Source organism: Lontra canadensis, unplaced genomic scaffold, assembly GCF_010015895.1.
Source record: "Lontra canadensis isolate GAN:19392208 unplaced genomic scaffold, GSC_riverotter_1.0 scaffold154, whole genome shotgun sequence".
Classification (NCBI taxonomy): domain Eukaryota; kingdom Metazoa; phylum Chordata; class Mammalia; order Carnivora; family Mustelidae; genus Lontra; species Lontra canadensis.
Window position 1 is genome coordinate 1086462 of NW_022631148.1, and position 17185 is coordinate 1103646.

Consider the following 17185-nt stretch of genomic DNA (forward strand, 5'->3'; position numbering starts at 1 on the left):
GGGGGGGGGGGGGGGGGGGGGGGGGGGGGGGGGGGGGAGGATGACTGCTAATGGTTACAGGATCTCTTCTTAGGGTGATAAAAGTTTTCTCCAATTAGTGGTGACAAGCTGCACAACTTTGTAGATATATTAAAAGTCACTGAATTGGGGCACCTGGATGGCTCAGCGGGTTAAAGCCTCTGCCTTCAGCTCAGATCCCAGGGTCCTGGAATGGAGCCCTGCATCGGGCTCTCTGCTCAGCAGGGAGCCTGCTCCCCACCCCCTTCTCTGCCTGCCTCTCTGCCTACTTGTGATCTCTGTCTGTTAAGTAAATAAATAAAATCTTTTTTTTTTTTTTAAGTCATTGAATTGTGCACTTTTAAAAGGGTAAGTAAATTTTGGGGCGCCTGGGTGGCTCAGTGGGTTAAAGCCTCTGCCTTCAGCTCCAGTCATGATCCCAGGATCCTGGGATCGGGCCCCACATCAGGCTCTCTGCTCTGTGGGGAGTCTGCCTCCTCCTCTCTCTCTGCCTGCCTCTCTGCCTACTTGTGATCTCTGTCAAATAAATAAAGAAAATATTTTTTAAAAAATAAAAGGGTAAATTTTATGCTGTGTGAATTATATCTTAATTTGAGAGAGAGACACATACAGGCAGAACAAGAGTAGTAAGAAAACAGGCTGGAAGGGCAGTGGCAAGGCAAAGCCATGCTGCACCCACAGATATGAGGTGGTGAAAAGCAGAAGTAGCCAGCACATGCAGAGAGCAGAACATGTGTCCACAGTCAGAAATATGGGAGTTTCCAGGTCTTCCAGCTGTGGAATTCCTGATTACATAACAATCCAGTCCTTGTGTGTCCTTACCAAAAAAACCCTTTAATATATGAATATATGCTAGCTCTAGTGAGTATCTGTTCCTTGCAGCCAAACAGGCTGACAAATACTAACTTTCTATCTGTTTAAAAACAATGTCCTGGGCGCCTGGGTGGCTCAGTGGGTTAAGCCACTGCCTTCGGCTCAAGTCATGATCTCAGGGTCCTGGGATCGAGTCCCGCATCGGGCTCTCTGCTCAGCAGGGAGCCTGCTTCCCAATCTCTCTCTCTGCCTGCCTCTCTGTCTACTTGTGATCTCTGTCTGTCAAATAAACAAATAAAATCTTTAAAAAAAAAAACAAAAAAACAAAAAAACAATGTCCTTAGGGGGAAAGAAATGGGTAGAGGGGATTAATAAGTACAAATTGCCAGTTATAAAATAAATCATGGGGATGTGATGTACAGCATGGGAATACAGTAAATAAAACTATTAACTCCATTGGGGCGCCTGGATGGCTCAGTTGGTTGACTGTCTGCCTTTGGCTCAGGTCATGATCCCAGGGTCCCGGGACCAAGCCCCATGTCGGGCTCCCTTCTCATTAGGGAGCCTGCTTTTCCCTCTCCCACTCTCCCTGCTTGTGTTCTCTCTGTCAAATGAATAAAATAAAATCTTAAAAAAGAAAAAACAAAAACTATTAACTCTGTAAAGTGACAGATAGTAATTAAACAGTCATAACCATTTCACAATACAAATGTCAAATCACTGCGCACTGTATACCTGAAACTAAATAATATTGTATGTCAGTTATACTTCAATAAATTTTAAAAAATCATTTCCAAAACCTTTCGCTACTCATTTTTTTTCTCTCCCCCCTTCTCACTACCTGTTGACCTCCGTTTGTTCACTACAGAAAGAGAAAAATTTCAGATACTTACCAACCCTTCCACCTCCCCAAGGGGCATAAATATTTGCTGCTTCTCGATCTCCAGCCACCCACCTACCCATAACAAGTCCCTCTCTGTGCTGTGGAAACTGCCCAGAAGAACATGAGAATAGAAAGGACCCAGAAACACTGGCCTCAATTACTTACCAGCTGTTCTCTAGTGTGAACAAGACAAAAAGCATGTATGCTGGAAGGAAGAATTTCCATTTGGATAAAGGCAAATCTTCCTGTTAGTTGGGGTGTTAGGTACTAGAAAAAGCTAGTAATAAAGGTTTTTAAATCATCTTTCAACAACTGCACAGGCTAACATCTGCTTGTGAAGGTTTTCAGCCTTCACGGTATCAGAGATAACATCTGGAGACTTTATTTCAGTAACTACCTTTAATTATAAAAAAAAAAAAAACACACCTCATAGGGTTTATCATTCATTCAACTGCATTTCCCAAGTTCCTACTATGTAAGAGACATTACACAGGAGAGAGTGCTATAAAAGGAGACTGAGCAATATTGCCCTGAAGGCAATGGCACTGAACAATTGGAAGGACTCTACTATAATGCCCTACAAATATTTTCACGGATATATAAAAGTTCTGTGAAAGAAAGTGGCTGGATGGTTTTGTTTTGTTTGGGGGAGGAGGGCAGGGGTTTAAGCTGAATGGACAGAAGGGCTGGAAACACTGCGTTATGGTACGGCATGAGGAGGACGTGGTAAGGACTAAGAAAAAAGAGAACAGAAGAGAGTGAGACAGCATTAGAAAGGTAGAAAAGGACTTGAGAAAGGGGAGAGGACACAAACATTTTAAAAGATTAGAAAAAAGAGAAAACACTAGAAAATCAATGAGAATAAACAAATTGGAGAGACCCAGTGAAGAGCTTTTCATGTAATACTGACAGACTAAGACTTTATTCCAAGATTTTTAAACAAGGAAGTGATCAGATTTGTCTTTTAAAAGACACCTGGCAGGGGCGCCTGGGTGGCTCAGTTGTTTAAGCATCTGACTTAGACTCAGGTCATGATCCCAGGGTCCCGGTACAGAACCCCATGTTGGGCTCTGCTCAGTGGAGAGCCTGCTTCTCCCTCTCCCTCTGCCTGCTGCTCCCACTGCTTGTGCTCTGTCAAGTAAATAAAATCTTTAAACAAACAAACAACTGGCAATAATACAGAGGATGACATAGAATGGGAAAATACAGAGATTTCCACACAAACTAGCTCCTAAGATTAGGGCCCAGTCTCAGCAAAGCTGAAAAATTTGGAGGCAGGATTCCCTATAACTTGGAGATCCCTTGATGAAAAAGGAAGTAGTTACTGATCACTCTTGGGTTCTAGTACAGACAATCTGGGAAAGTGTTTTTGCATGGGAAGCTCAGGGGACATTTGGGGGATAAACACAGAGATGTGAGAATCAAAGAAGTACATCGATACCCCTTTAAGCCAAGGGAAAGCCAAGAGAAAAGGGCCTGAGCTACAACTCCTAAACAATACCCATCTCCTAGGGTACAAACAAAGTTAAGAGGAACCAGGGAAGCTGAAGAGTGGTCAGAGCAGATCAAGGACATGGTTAAAAATAAGAACAGGAACTACAGTTCAGGTCCCCCAACCCCTGCACACCTCCAGCAGCCATTTTTCTCTTTTGTTGTAAAGATATTCTGAAATACATTGTTAGATTACATTCCCAAGCAAAAATCACTTGAAAGAGAAAACCACTGATGTCAAGTCTCCTGCTAAAGAGTATGAATTAAAAGAAGGGCTGAGAATCCAACAAAAAAGTGGCAAACACACCATTCAAGAACTTCCTTCCTCTCAACTCTGTGGTGTTTTGGCATATAGTACCCATGAGAGTGGGCCCGAGGCCTTGCAGTAATGAGAGGAGCTGGGCTCATGGGTACCTGGTTCAATGACACCTGAGGCAGCCTGGTCTAGGGGGCAAAAATAAGAAGAGGGTATCATTAAACTTGATTTTAAGTCCAAGGCTGATACCAACTGTCCTCAGGCATGTCAGTTATAGCCTCTGTCAACTGGGTTTTTCATCTTTACTATAAAATGGGCAATAGCTTGTGCCCAATTAACTTCCTACAGCTTCTGTAGGATGGAGGATTAAATAAATGCAAACACACTTGGGAAAAAATGATGTGATGGTGTCCTCCCCCATCACCACTAACAGGATGTGCTGCATTCAGTCCAATGGCTTTCAAACCTTAGTGTCCATGAAAACCACATGAGACATTGCTAAAATACAGATTCTGGGGTCCTATTCTAAGCATAAGAATATGTAGGCATGGGTCCAGGGATCAGCATTTTTACATTCCAGATAACTTTCATGCAGTGATCTGTGATCCAGATTTCATGGGATACTGAATTAGTCTAACCTCATGAAAGATGAGAAATCAGGTTGAGGAAAAATGCTGTATCTAAGGACCAAAGGCAGTGCCAAAGCACAGAGAGATACTATTAAAATGATAGACAATATGAACCACAAATCCTATTTCTAAAAAGACATATCTGGTACATGGGAGTACTTCTATTATGTATTAAGTCTTTATGATGACATTCATTGTGATTTCACCTGTTATGTGCAGCTAAAATAAAATTTTAGCAGTAAAGAACTTTCATAAAAAGACATCTAAATTATCATTATTTTGGACACTACAGAGAAGACATAGCATCCATTTCAAAGGAGCAAACCAGCTACCTTTGAGGTCCCCCAAACTATTCCACAGAGAACTGTTCAGAATCTATTACCCACACCTGTTACACGTAATCCCAAGGTAAAGTGATTTCCAATGGAGGCCTGCTCTCAAGGCCTTACATTACTACTGTTATCTAGGACCAATCTACCACTTAATATTCTTGGCTTTGAATAACCTAAGGCTCATCTGCTTGAGGTTTCAAGGTACTTTGAAGCCTGGTTAAAGTAACTGAAATCAGCAGTTAGAAATGGGTTCGTCTATACCAAGTGCTGCACTCAGGTTTCCTGAAGCCACAGCTCAGGCCAGGTTAGCAATTTAGCTGCATACAATGGCAGTGTCACTTCCTGAACAATACTGCACACTGATTAGTTTCTCGCTCCCATGTTGAAGATCTGGGCAAACTGCCAATCAAGACTGATCCAGCTTTGCTTTTTTGGGGGGGTAGGGGGTATCCATCTGACATCCCTGAAATCATGTACTGTGTTGCATTTTCAGTTAGACTAGGAAAATAATCAGAGCCCGGGATTATAGATTAGATGCCAATACAGCATTCTGCATACACTCTGGTAGCCAGTCTCTTCTGTAATCTAAGAATTTGATATAAATAACTTCCCAAAAGATTATTTGAAATTGCATATCCAACGCAAAGCAGTGAAGCTAAGGTAGAAAAAAAAAATACTTTGGAATCTATCATATGGGAAAACACTACAGCCTGAAGGAGCCAACACACTTGAGTTGATGTTGCTGCTCATATATCAAACGCACCCTTCTGTAGAGAACTTAGTTACAGCCCCAAGGAAATCAGCAGTAATGAAACAGAATCAGACTACAATAGAAAATAATAGTAGTGTGAACTTTGGCTTCCTCACCCAATTTTTTCTTCCCTCTTTCAGGGAAAGGGACTAGTTTCATCAAATAACAAAGAAAATTGCCCAGTTCCTCTGCTTATGATAAAAATTAGACAACAAAAATACTTACACAGGACTGGAATTCAAAGAGCAATGATCCACCATCATTTCTGGAAGGAAATCCAACTTAAACGCAGCCATCACCTCACTCTCCCCTTCAGAAGCCAATGATATTAACTTGCTGCACTTGTCTGATCCACAAATACACACAGCTTTAGCTTCCTGGGCCCCACAAAAAACACAAAGTGGAAACAGGAGCTCAGGGAAACCAGCAATAAGTGCCACAGAAACAGGCAGGACTGGGGAGGGGAAAGGGAGTACTGGATTAAAGGGGGGATGTGAGCATGTGAAGGGAGGCTCAGCCCGGCACACAATGAAAGTGCTGATGCGCCAGGCTGGGTTTGTGTGATTTTCCCTGGCGAAGCAGTACTAAGTGCACTGTCAGATAAATAGTGTGTCAGATCCATGAAGATAGCAGCAGCTAACAGAGCAGAAGAAACACAAACTTGTTTCACATCCTCCAAACTCCTTTCCACGAATCAGGTTTTGAGGGGCCCCAAACCCTAAAACTACCTAAAGCAAAACCCGCCCCCCAAAAACAAAAACAAAACAGCTAGGGAAAAAAAAAAAAAAGAAAGAAAGAAAGAAAGAAAAGAAAAAAAGCTCACCTCATGTGGTCTGAAAATGTTTTTGGAAAGGAAAACTGGGTTGTTGGCCTTGGTTTAAACTTAGCTTCCATGTGCCAAAGACAGCAATGAGCAGAGTGCTGCGTCCAAACTAACCTCAGCATAGTCACAGAAGGGATGGTTCAGACGGTCAGAAACAGGCACAGGCAAGGTGCTAAGGAACTGGTCACCAAAAACTCAAGGGCTCACATGCTAACTACTACTGCACTGGACCAACCCTGACTTCTCAATGGTGTGTTGAGACCAAAGTGGGTCCTCATCAGAGTGAAGGACTTTTAAAAAAATTCCTGCTTCAATGACCTTCATTAGATGGGATAGGCAAAACTTTATCCTGAATCTTATTTTTACCAGAATATTTAACAAGCGAAAATATAAATGAAAAGTAATATTCTGCCTTTTGACAGAGTACTAGGAAACAATGTCTTTTCTGTTGTCTGACCTTTCTAGAGAAACAAAAACCACCAGAGTGATAATAATGAGAAAAGCAGGGCCCACTAGAAGCAAAAAGTCAACCATGTAAATAAAGGAAGGACTGAATAATGTAAACTCTCCGTCCTCCTTTAAACTGATGCTAAAACCAAGATTAATGAACACACACATAAAAATTCTATTATGGGTGAGCAGTAGAAATGGATATACTTAGCAGTCAAGGCAGATGTGGTGCTCCCGTTCTCAATTTAGCTTCCCATCCTCCAAACAACAAATGGTGGCATTTCAGTATTTAGGCAGGGACTCTAAAACTCTATCTCTGAAGGCTCCCACATTGCGCAGGCCTTCTTTCCATTTTTATCATGAGGACTGCCTTACCTCAAAGATTTCACTTCACTCAAGCTCAGTTCACAACACAGGGAATTTTGAAAAAAGGAAGTTATGTTCAGCCTGTAAAGAGGTAAACAAATGAACTCCTAAACGTATAGCGTTACTTAAAAACAAAAATAACGAAAGGCAACATGTCATCGCGCAGGCCTAAGTGCTGCAGCCTGGCCAATAGTGCTGGACCCCTGTCCGCATCTGACCACTGAAGGAGAAACGGTGTCTTCTAATAAACAGGCGTAACCATCCTAAAGTAAGAACTAAAACAGCAGCTAACCACTCTTCTATTTTGTCAGAGACCCTGGCTCCTCTGACCCACTACTTTAGAGTCAGAAGTTGCAGGAGCTCTTCCACCTCCTAAAGCGGGATGCTGCACCAGGCTGCAGTGAGAGGAGACTGCAACGGGCACACAGCACGCAGTTCACCAAGTGCTGACTGTCAGGCAGGCAGAAGACAGTAACCCTAGCTGGGACTGGTTAAGTTACTGGTTAGGTTTGTCCTAGTTTCTCCTATGCACCCTGGAACTGATCACATCCTTCTTCCTACAGAAAGCTAGCAGAACAAAGAAGTAACTCTGTGAGTTGGTCAACAACCAAATTAGGGTTTTTTGTTTTTTTAGTTCAAGGGTTCCTTTAAAAAGGAAGGAATCAACAAATTTTAAAGAATCTCACTAGTGATTGCTTTTACTATTCACTAAAAATATATCTAGCTCCATCTCCATTTAAATCAGAATCACATGCATAACAAGCGTATTTAATGGGGAAGACTTTACTGAGCGGCCAGGCACTGCTCAGCGTATGAAAGGATATGCACTCCTTACATTAATTTTTACCAAGCCAAAGGCTGAAAAGTATTGGTTTTAGAGTAATGTTTTAAAATCCATTTTATGATTTATAAGACAAGACTGCTTTAAAAACTTAAAAGATGGAAATGCTATTACATGAAGGAGGGTGCTTCTCTTTGGGCAGGTCACAAGAGTCATCTCAGTATAATTAAATTCAACATACTTGTGGGAAAAGAAAGCACGGATATTAATCACAAGTCACAATTTTAGAGAAAGATTAAAAAGTCAAATGATAAAAACAATTATTCAAATACAAAAATGCAGATGTTAAGGGAAAATTAAAAAGCAGAATTAGCAATTACTCACAGAAAACTGCCCATAAGTTGTTTTTTAAATTTCTTAATCAGAAACACATTCCAGGCTTTTTCCACAAAGGATGCATTAGAAGTAAAGAGATGGCAGGAAAGGTTATAACCAAGGGTCCACTGCAGGAGGCTTTAATTTTCCCTCACTTCCTTTTTACCGTCTGTCCTCTCACTATAAATTTACATTCATGGTTTCCTCTTCTTTCCCTGATGTTCTGTGTTAGTTTTCTTTGCCTTGAATATTGTCTACTTCTTTTCTAAGGGCAACAGTTCAAAAGCCCAATGTTGTGAGGGCAGGGGCAATCAGCCTGCTGTAACATTAAGAACCAAAATCATTAAAACTGATTGGTAGATAAGGGAAAGCCTCTGAAGAAGAGCACACACTGCATTTAGAACATCAGAATGGAATAAACAGTTTAAAAACTGGATTAGAAGAGAGAAATGCTAGAAGTCCCATCAGTTGTTCTGTCAGAAGAGTGAAAGAGCAAAGAAAAGCATAGTTGAGCAAAAAGGCCCAGGTGGCACATGCAATTGTCAGGCTATCTTGACTAACAGAACCAGGGAGTTCAATGGCAAGTGACGGGACTTTATACTTCCACCCCAATAACCTAAGTGTGTTTTAAAGGGCAAAAATGTGAAGCCTGGTTATATGAGCATAGAGGAAATTAGAGCCTACTGTAAAATTATAAAAGAGAACCTATGTCATTAAAAACAACCATCAGTCTATGTAAGGAAAAATGTAATAATCTAGGGAAAAGTCATGACACCTCAACAGTTAAATGGACTAGATATTTTGCCCCCAAAGCTTCTAGCTGTTAGGTGACAGAAGGGATGTAGCCCAGGGTAGCCCAGTGGGTTAAGCTTCTGCCTTCGGCTCAGGTCATGATCTCGGGGTCCTGGGATCAAGCCCCGCATCAGGGTCTCTGCTCAGCAGGGAGCCTGCTTCCTCCACTCTCTCTGCCTGGCTCTCTGTCTACTTCTGATCTCTGTCTGTCAAATAAATAAATAAAATCTTAAAAAAAAAAAAAAAAAAAGAAAAGAAAAAAAGAAAATAACCAAGCAGACTAACTTAAAAATTTAAGCTTAAAATTACCTTTACCAGCTTGAACTTACTAAAAAATTGAGTATTTCTGGGGCACCTGTGTGGCTTGGTGAAGATTAAGTGTCTGACTCTTGGTTTCTGCTCAGGTCATTATCTCCAAGTCCTGGGATAGCCACATAGCGCTCTGCATTCAGCATGGAGTCTGCTTGAGATTCTCTCTCCCTCTCCCCTTGTTCTTTACCCACCCCAACCACCACTGATGCTCTCTCTGAAATAAATAAATCTTTAAAAATCTTTCTTTTTAAAAAATTTTGTTTCTAATCTACAACTGATGTGAGACAAAAAGCACCAAGTTCAGTCACTTTTGTATTCAAATTGATTTGACTATAGAATTATCATTTATGGTACCCTGAGAGGATATGACAAGGCTAAAGGTAGGAAACCTATCACTTTTTTGAAATTTAAAAAGTTTTCCACTTCCTCCCCCTATATAACCTTACTCACCGCTACCTCCTCCCCCAATCACTGTCAAAGATAAGGACTGGCAGAAAGATACTCTTCGGTGCTTAACGCTGTCAGCAAAAGTATAAACTCAGAGCCTCCCTTGGACTTTCTCAAACTAACTCTGACCTAATAAACCGTCCTGTCATATGGTGACCACCTTTCAAATCAGGTCATATTTTTAGATCCCAAAATGTTTTGGAACTTTAGGGTAACTCTTAGTTGGTAACAATATACTATGTAAGTTTAAACTTTATTTCAACTCCAGCATCAATTACAAAATCAGTTATGTTGAACAAATTCTGGTTTCAGGAGGGTAGTATTTGTATGAAATCCACTAAGTTCTGTCCTCATTCTCATTCTAGTTTACTCAGGGTCTTTCAGGCAAGACACAGAATGGGAAAGGAAAGTTAGCTGAGTAGTTGCTACAAACACACACACACACACACACACACACACACACACACACAATATGAGAACAAGGCAGCAGCTAATTCAAGTGGGAGATAAACTGCCTTGGGAAATAGCTAAGGAGAAAAAGTTGAGAAAGAGCAAGAAAATATTTCTAGCTTCCTAGGAACAGGAAATTACATCCCACAATGTAGGAAAAAAGCCATCACCTTTCCGAATGCAATGTTTTCAAATTTGCACAACAGGCCTCATGCAAGAAGGTTAAAGAGATGACCACAGAGCACACTCATCCAGCAGTTAGCCCATACCTGTGGCTTTACACCTCCCTTTCTGGACTATGTCTTCACTCTAAAAAACCAAGGAAAGAAAAATAAGTGGGCCATACCTATACTTCTCAGAATTCCAGACATGTAGCTTCTTTCCTAAGAAAACCCCCCTTTTGTCACCATGGCTGAGAATTAAAACAAAAACAAAAAAACCTAAAACCTCCCCCCTCCCATTTTTAAAGTACACAATACCTTAAATTGCATTTAATATCTCAAAGTTAACTTAAAAATACCATCAATGTAAAAAATGGGGAAATAAAAACACTAGAAGACTTAATACAGGCTTGTCCCCAAATGTCACAATAAATAGCAACATAATGATTACAACTTAAGAGGTTGAAATCCAGTACATTTAGGTCACCAAAAAAGTCATTTTTCCATCTGTTTTTGAATGAGAAACTACAACAAAACTAAAGGCCTTCTAATTCTTTTAGCAATCAAAGATCATGTATTAATGTGGAAAGACCATGCTATTTCCCCAAAGCAACCTTCCTGAATAGGTAGGTGCCAGGCATAAAACTCTCCAAAGGCAACCAAGTTCCTGCCTGTGTAAATGCATCTCAGGGGCCCTAGGGCAGTGGTAAACCACTGAAACAAACAAACAAACAAAAATCAGAAGATGGGGAGGTTAATTGAAGCTAAAAGCAAACAGAAGAACCACAAAACCAATTTGTTTTATTTTTAAACATTATCGAACAATCTGGCAAGCAAGATTTTATAAAGCTGCCCAAATTCCTACAAACTTTCTTCTATACCCCCTGCCAGAGGGACAAAAAAACAAACACAGAAGTAGGGTATTAATCACCCTACTCCTAAGTAACCAAAGACTTTTTAAAGGAAAATTCTCTCTCTCTCTCTCTCTCTCTCTCTCTTTCTCTCTCTCTCTCTCACACACACACACACACACACGGATCAGTACTACCTTCTTCCACACAGACCCTTGTTACTGGAAGGATAATGGGAAGCTTAATACACAAGAAGGTGTTTTCTCTAAAAGCTTTGCCTTCCCAATTTTGCTTTTCTTACATTTTGTTGCCTGGTCTGTAAGAAAACAGATGCTTTTGGGGAGAGAGGAAAACTGAGTGGAAACTAAAAGTTTTAGGTTTGCTTTTCACATCTTTCATTTCTGTGGGGAACCAAACAAAATGCATGTGCTCTCTGAGGAAGCCTGAACCACTTTTGTCCTGTCTTTCCTTAGAACTCCACGAAAGTCTCTTTCTGTTAACATTATCTCTACTTATCTCGGTGGCCATTAGGGGAGGTATAAAGGTGGTTCCAAACAGAGTTGAAAAGAGTTAAGGGGGGTGGGACGCCTGGATGGCTCAGTCAGTTAATCGTCTGACTTGGGCTCAGGTACTAAGTCCAGGATCCTGGTACTGAGTCCCATGCCAAGGCTCCTTGCTTAGCAGGAAGCCTGCTTCTCCCTCTGCCTGTCACTCCCCCGGCTTGTGCACTCCCGCTCTCTCTCGCTGGCAAAAAAATAAAATCTTTAAAAAAAAAAAAAAAAAAGTTAAGGGGGGAAAGGTGCACCAGAAGTGGGGCTGGGGGGTGGGGGCTGCACAGGCAATCCACCACAGAGAATGAGAGGCAAGCTACCTCTGAGGGAATCTACTTGTGAAACATTAACATGTTCAAAATAGGACCTCCTATCGAGTTTAAAAATCATACTTAGCAAGTCAGTGGTACTCGCTAAAAGGCAAACTACTTTCCCCACAATTTCCCCAAGGAAAGATAAATAACCTGGAAAGAATTTATATTTGGTTTTGGAACATATCTTGGAATTTATATGGTCTTGACATGTTTCAAAGATGCAATAGTTGAGGCACCTGGCAGGCTCAGTCAGTAGAGCATGTGACTCTTATCTCACAGTTGTGAGTTAAAGCCCACACGGTGGGTGTAGAGACTTAAAAAAAAAAAAAAAAATGCAAGAGCTAATGAACAGCATTACCTCTGATATAAAAGCACATCTCCTACACACTTTCCTTCATAAGGCAAGGTAATGAACGTTTTTTTATTTCTCAAGAGTTTTCTGCTGACCTAAAAAGCCTGTATGTTGAGTAAATGACAAAACACTATCCTTCCCAGAAAGATGACCACTGACTCACCATCAGCAACTCTTACAAAGTATGCATTGAATCACAAACATACAGGGGCTGGTGGCAGGCACAATGACCTACATTAAGGCCTGAACTCATCACCTTGGCCTCATTAGTCCAACTCACCAACTCTTACTAACAATTGTTAGTAAATGCCCTCAATACTTTGAAAAACATTTTTCATGCAAGGCAGGGAGCTAATGAAGAACTCAACCACTAACCAGATCAGAAACTTTCAAATGTTTTTAAATGCAGAAATGTTTCTCCCCTAAACCTAAATTAAAAGTGAGGCTGTTTAGGCTGAAGGCAGGGGAGGGCAAGGCAGGCCCCACCTTTCACCCTTCCTGCACTCAGAGTAACCCCAGGTCTCCTGGGAGATATGAAAATAGGCCTGTATAATTCAAAACAATAGATAATTCACCAATTTTATATCCAACTTTGAACTGAATTGTTTTTTGAACAGATTTTTCTATCTTTAGAATCTAACAGGTTACCAGAAGTCAAGGAATTTCCAATGCCATCCATGTGTAAATAATGTGTACATCCCAGAGTTGATAGAATATAGTATTTAAAATTTCTAAACCTTGGGGGGTGCCTGGGTGGCTCAGTGGGTTGAAGCCTCTGCCTTCAGCTCAGGTCATGATCCCAGGATCCTGGGATCCAGCCCCACAGCTGGCTCTCTGCTCGGCGGGGAGCCTGCTTCCCCCTCTCTCTGTCTCTGCCTGCCTCTCTGCCGACTTGTGATATCTGTCAAATAAATAAATAAAATCTTAAAAAAAAAAAAATTTCTAAACCTTGGAGCACCTGACTAGCTCAGCTGGTAGAGCACACAACTCCTGATCTCTAGGTCATGAGCTGAAACCCCACATCTGGCACAGAGCTTACTTTAAAAAAATTGTAAACCTTATCACCTGGAAGTAGGGAGAAATGTCCAGACATTTATGAAGTAGCAATAATTTTAAGAGCTGATATTTTCTGAACACTTACTCTATGCCATGTGGTGTTTTGGGTGCTGTGTATTTAATCCTCATACGTAGCCTATCTCCATTTACAGATAAGGAAAGACACAAATGAAGTAACTCTCAAGATCACATGAATCCAGGCAATGAAGAAGTTGGAATATATAGTCAAGCAGTTCAACCCTTGGGTCAAAAGCTGACTTGGGTTAAAATTGTCCACAAGGCGCCCGGGTGGCTCAGTGGGCTAAAGCCTCTGCCTTCGGCTCAGGTCATGATCTCAGGGTCCTGGGATCCAGCCCCACATCAGGCTCTCTGCTCCATGGGGATGCTGCTTCCTCCTCTCTCTCTCTCTCTCTCTCTCTCTCTCTCTCTCTGCCTGCCTCTCTGCCTACTTGTGATCTCTGTCTGTCAAATAAATAAATAAATCTTAAAAAAATTAAAAAAAAAAATTGTCCACAAGGAAGATCATGCACACAAATCACAGAAAAGATCGTTAAAAATGGAGGACCATGTAGTTGAGACGGATTATTTTTCTAAGGCAAATCTAAGTAGGTAAATACCCAAAGTTTCAATCGTCACAAGAGAAATATAGTTAAGGCTAGTGAAAACCTCCTGCCATTAATCAGTAGATGTGTGACTCTGGATAAGTTCATCAGTATCTCCCAGTGTCAGCTTCCTCACCTGTAAAATTACCTCCAAAGGAACCAAATGTATGCCCTGAATACAACACCAAGCGACTGTACAAATTTCTAAATGGAAGAGGAAAGAAACAATAGAAATTACTTAGGAAAACCATGCTCTTTTAAAAAATGTCGGTTACCTTTTAAACTGCTTTGCAATACTCTTGCTTCTTTCTTTTTTCCATTATGTGGTGGATTCAATAAAAAGTTTGGGCTTAGTGCACTGGGAAACTGCATGTCCTCTCACCCACATATCCCAGAAAGACAAGTAACCAGATAAAAAATGGGAAGCTTTCCTGGCCAGCCCAGCTCATCACGATGCAAAACTCCACCAGGGCCTGGTGCTAAAACTCAACAGTTTGCCTAGTACTCCAATATCCCTACAATTACCGCCACATTCTCATCCAGGATCATACATCACAACTAACTATAGGGAGAGTCTAACATTACATGAAATAAATTGCCTGAGAGCACTCTGTAACAACAGGTGGACCCAGGACTGAATGACTGTAGAGAAATGTTGAACTGTTAATTGTTTCCCTTCTCTGTAATCCTGAGGTGGTTAGGTGGATTAAAGAGATACACTGAAGCGCACACTAAATTCCCTGGTAGTCACTCATTCCCAGAGCATCTCCTTCCATTGTAATTTTTATTGATGTGAAGAGTCCAGGTCGAGAATTGCATCAGGCTTAGTTTTGACCTAAGTTAGCAGGGATAAAACTTAACACTTTCTCTATGGGGTCTACAAAAGTCTTTTTATCCCCCTTGTGACACTTGTTTTGCGGCTACCATTTCCATGATTCAGGCTCAGGTGTGGGGCCTCTGACTCTTTATTGACGGAATTATCAATGTGTGTTCCTTTTCCTGACCCTAATAGAGAAATTTATAAAACAGATCTCAATCTCAATTCCTTCTCCAACAGCCAGTATGCACTTTTTAGTGGTAATAATTCTTTCCCAGCTTTCAAAAATTGTGGTCAGGGGCACCTGGGTGGCTCAGTCAGTTAAGTGTGTGCCTTTGGCTCAGGTCATGATCCCAGGGTTCTGGGACAGAGTGCTAAACAGGGATCCGTAATCAGCAGGGGGTCTGCTTCTCCCTCTGCCTGCGACACCCCACGTGTGCACGCCCACACCCTCTTTCTCTGGCAAATAAATAAAATCTTAAAAAAAAAAAAAATGTGGTCAGGGACGCCTGGGTGGCTCAGTTGGTTAAGCAGCTGCCTTCGGCTCAGGTCATGATCCCAGCGTCCTGGGATCGAGTCCCGCATCAGGCTCCTTGCTCTGCGGGGAGCCTGCTTCTCCCTCTGCCTCTGCCTGCCATTCTGTCTGCCTGTGCTCTCTCTCTCTCCCTCTCTCTCTGACAAATAAATAAAATCTTTTAAAAAAAAAAATGTGGTCAAAAACACATACATAAAAGTTAGTATCTCAACTCATGTGTACAGTTCAGTATTAGTATTACAGTGCAACATGGCAACAATTTTTAAAACGTTCCTTTTTCATCAAGATTCTTAAGCTGGGGAGACCTGACTGCCTCAGTTGATAGAGTATACAACTCTTGATCTCAGGGTTGTAAACTGGAGCCCCACGTTGGGTGTAGAGATTATTTTTTTAAAAAGGGGGGGTCGGGGGCGCCTGGGTGGCTCAGTGGGTTAAGCCTCTGCCTTCAGCTCAGGTCATGATCCTGGAGTCCTGGGATCAAGCCCCGCATCGGGCTCTCTGCTCAGCAGGGGGCCTGCTTCTCTCTCTCTCTCTCTCTCTCTCTCTCTCTGTGTGTGTGTGTGTGTGTGTGTGTCTGCCTCTCTGCCTACTTGTGATCTCTTAAATCTTAAATCTTAAAAAAAAAAAATCTTAATCTGGGACCCTGACATCTCTTCAAAGTCCAAACATGGGCTTTGGGCAAGAGGGAGTAGGTCTATGAACCCTATGATATTTTTTTGCTAAATGGCAAGAAGATGGATACATGAGGTTTCCTGAAGAGAGAATCCAGCATTCATCAGATTCTTTAAGGGGCTTATAATTACTGTTAGAGTGTTCCCTTCTGACTCTCCTTGCTGCAAGGTAACAAAACAGTATGTTAGAGAAAGAACAGGTCTGATGCCATTTGCATGCCCTTGAGTCACTTTTTTCTGGGCCAAGGTTTCCTAATATGAAACTATAAGATGGTACTAGATTAATCCAGACTATCACTAAATCACCTAAAAGCTTAATTCTATTTTCTCCAAACTGATTTCAAACAGTTCTAGTTCAGTCCTACCACATGTGAGATACACCTGGGAGAAACTACATGTAAACTTCATTTCTAAATTTTTGTTAATGAAACAGATTTCAAATGCTACCATTCTGAGAACAAGTAAGGAGTCGTTCCGTATCTTTTCTATTTATATATCCACAAGACACCTGGAATAAAGATGACACATATTAGGGGCCCCTGGGTGGCTCAGTTAAGCATCTGCCTTCAGCTCAGGTCATGATCCCAGGGTCCTGGGATGGAGTCCTGCATTGGGCTACTTACTCAGCAGGGAGGCTGCTTCTCCCCTTCCCTCTGCCTGCTTGCCCCTGCTTATGCTCCCTCTCTCACAGAAAAATAAATAAAATCTTTAAAAAAAAAAAATGATGACACATATCAGACCTTCAACTGTTGAAATGAGTTCCCTAGCTTAGCTGCTCTAATTTGTAAATTTTACACTAACATATTATTAAACTGAGATATCTACACAGAATATTTGCACTTTTTGGTAAAAAGTCTTTTACCCCTTTAAATTGTGGCATTTGGGTAAAAACAACATAGTGAGCAGTCCTTTTTTACAGAAATAACATTTATTAAGTATTCCCCCTTAACTTTTCTACTTCTCGATTAAAATTTGTTATCTATTTATTCATTATTACACAAAACCACATTTTGATTCATTCCCTACCAGGTCTTTTTCTATGCATACATACTCAAATACACACAATTATTATCAAATTACAGACTATACTGTATATACTACTGTATAATATACTTCTCTCACTTAACAATTACAAACATTTTCTTGTGAACAGCCCATATTTAAGAATCAAGAGTCCCAACTGGCCTAAAGACTAACTTTGCCAATAGCATCCTTACCTTTATGTCACAACCAATAAAAATAAAGCCTATTTCATAAAGCCAACACAATCATTAAATCCCCATAAGCTATTAAAAAAGGGGGGGGG

At 41.1% G+C, this 17185-nt stretch overlaps 1 protein-coding gene across 11 annotated transcripts in view; it reads right to left on the minus strand.

Annotated features, from left to right (window-relative positions):
* CELF1 (CUGBP Elav-like family member 1) overlaps nt 1-17185 on the minus strand; it is a 71848-nt gene that overhangs the window by 25677 nt on the left and 28986 nt on the right. For 3 of the 11 annotated variants that reach the window (XM_032844569.1, XM_032844570.1, XM_032844568.1), the window contains exon 1: nt 5399-5550. The exons of 4 other annotated variants lie outside the window; for them this stretch is intronic. In XM_032844569.1, the coding sequence (XP_032700460.1) occupies nt 5399-5469 (71 nt within the window). In that variant the 5' untranslated portion in view covers nt 5470-5550. Of the gene's footprint in view, nt 1-5398; nt 5551-6821; nt 6894-10238; nt 10279-17185 lie in introns of those variants that run through there. 4 more of the 11 variants (XM_032844571.1, XM_032844572.1, XM_032844574.1 and 1 more) reach the window with 4 other exon arrangements.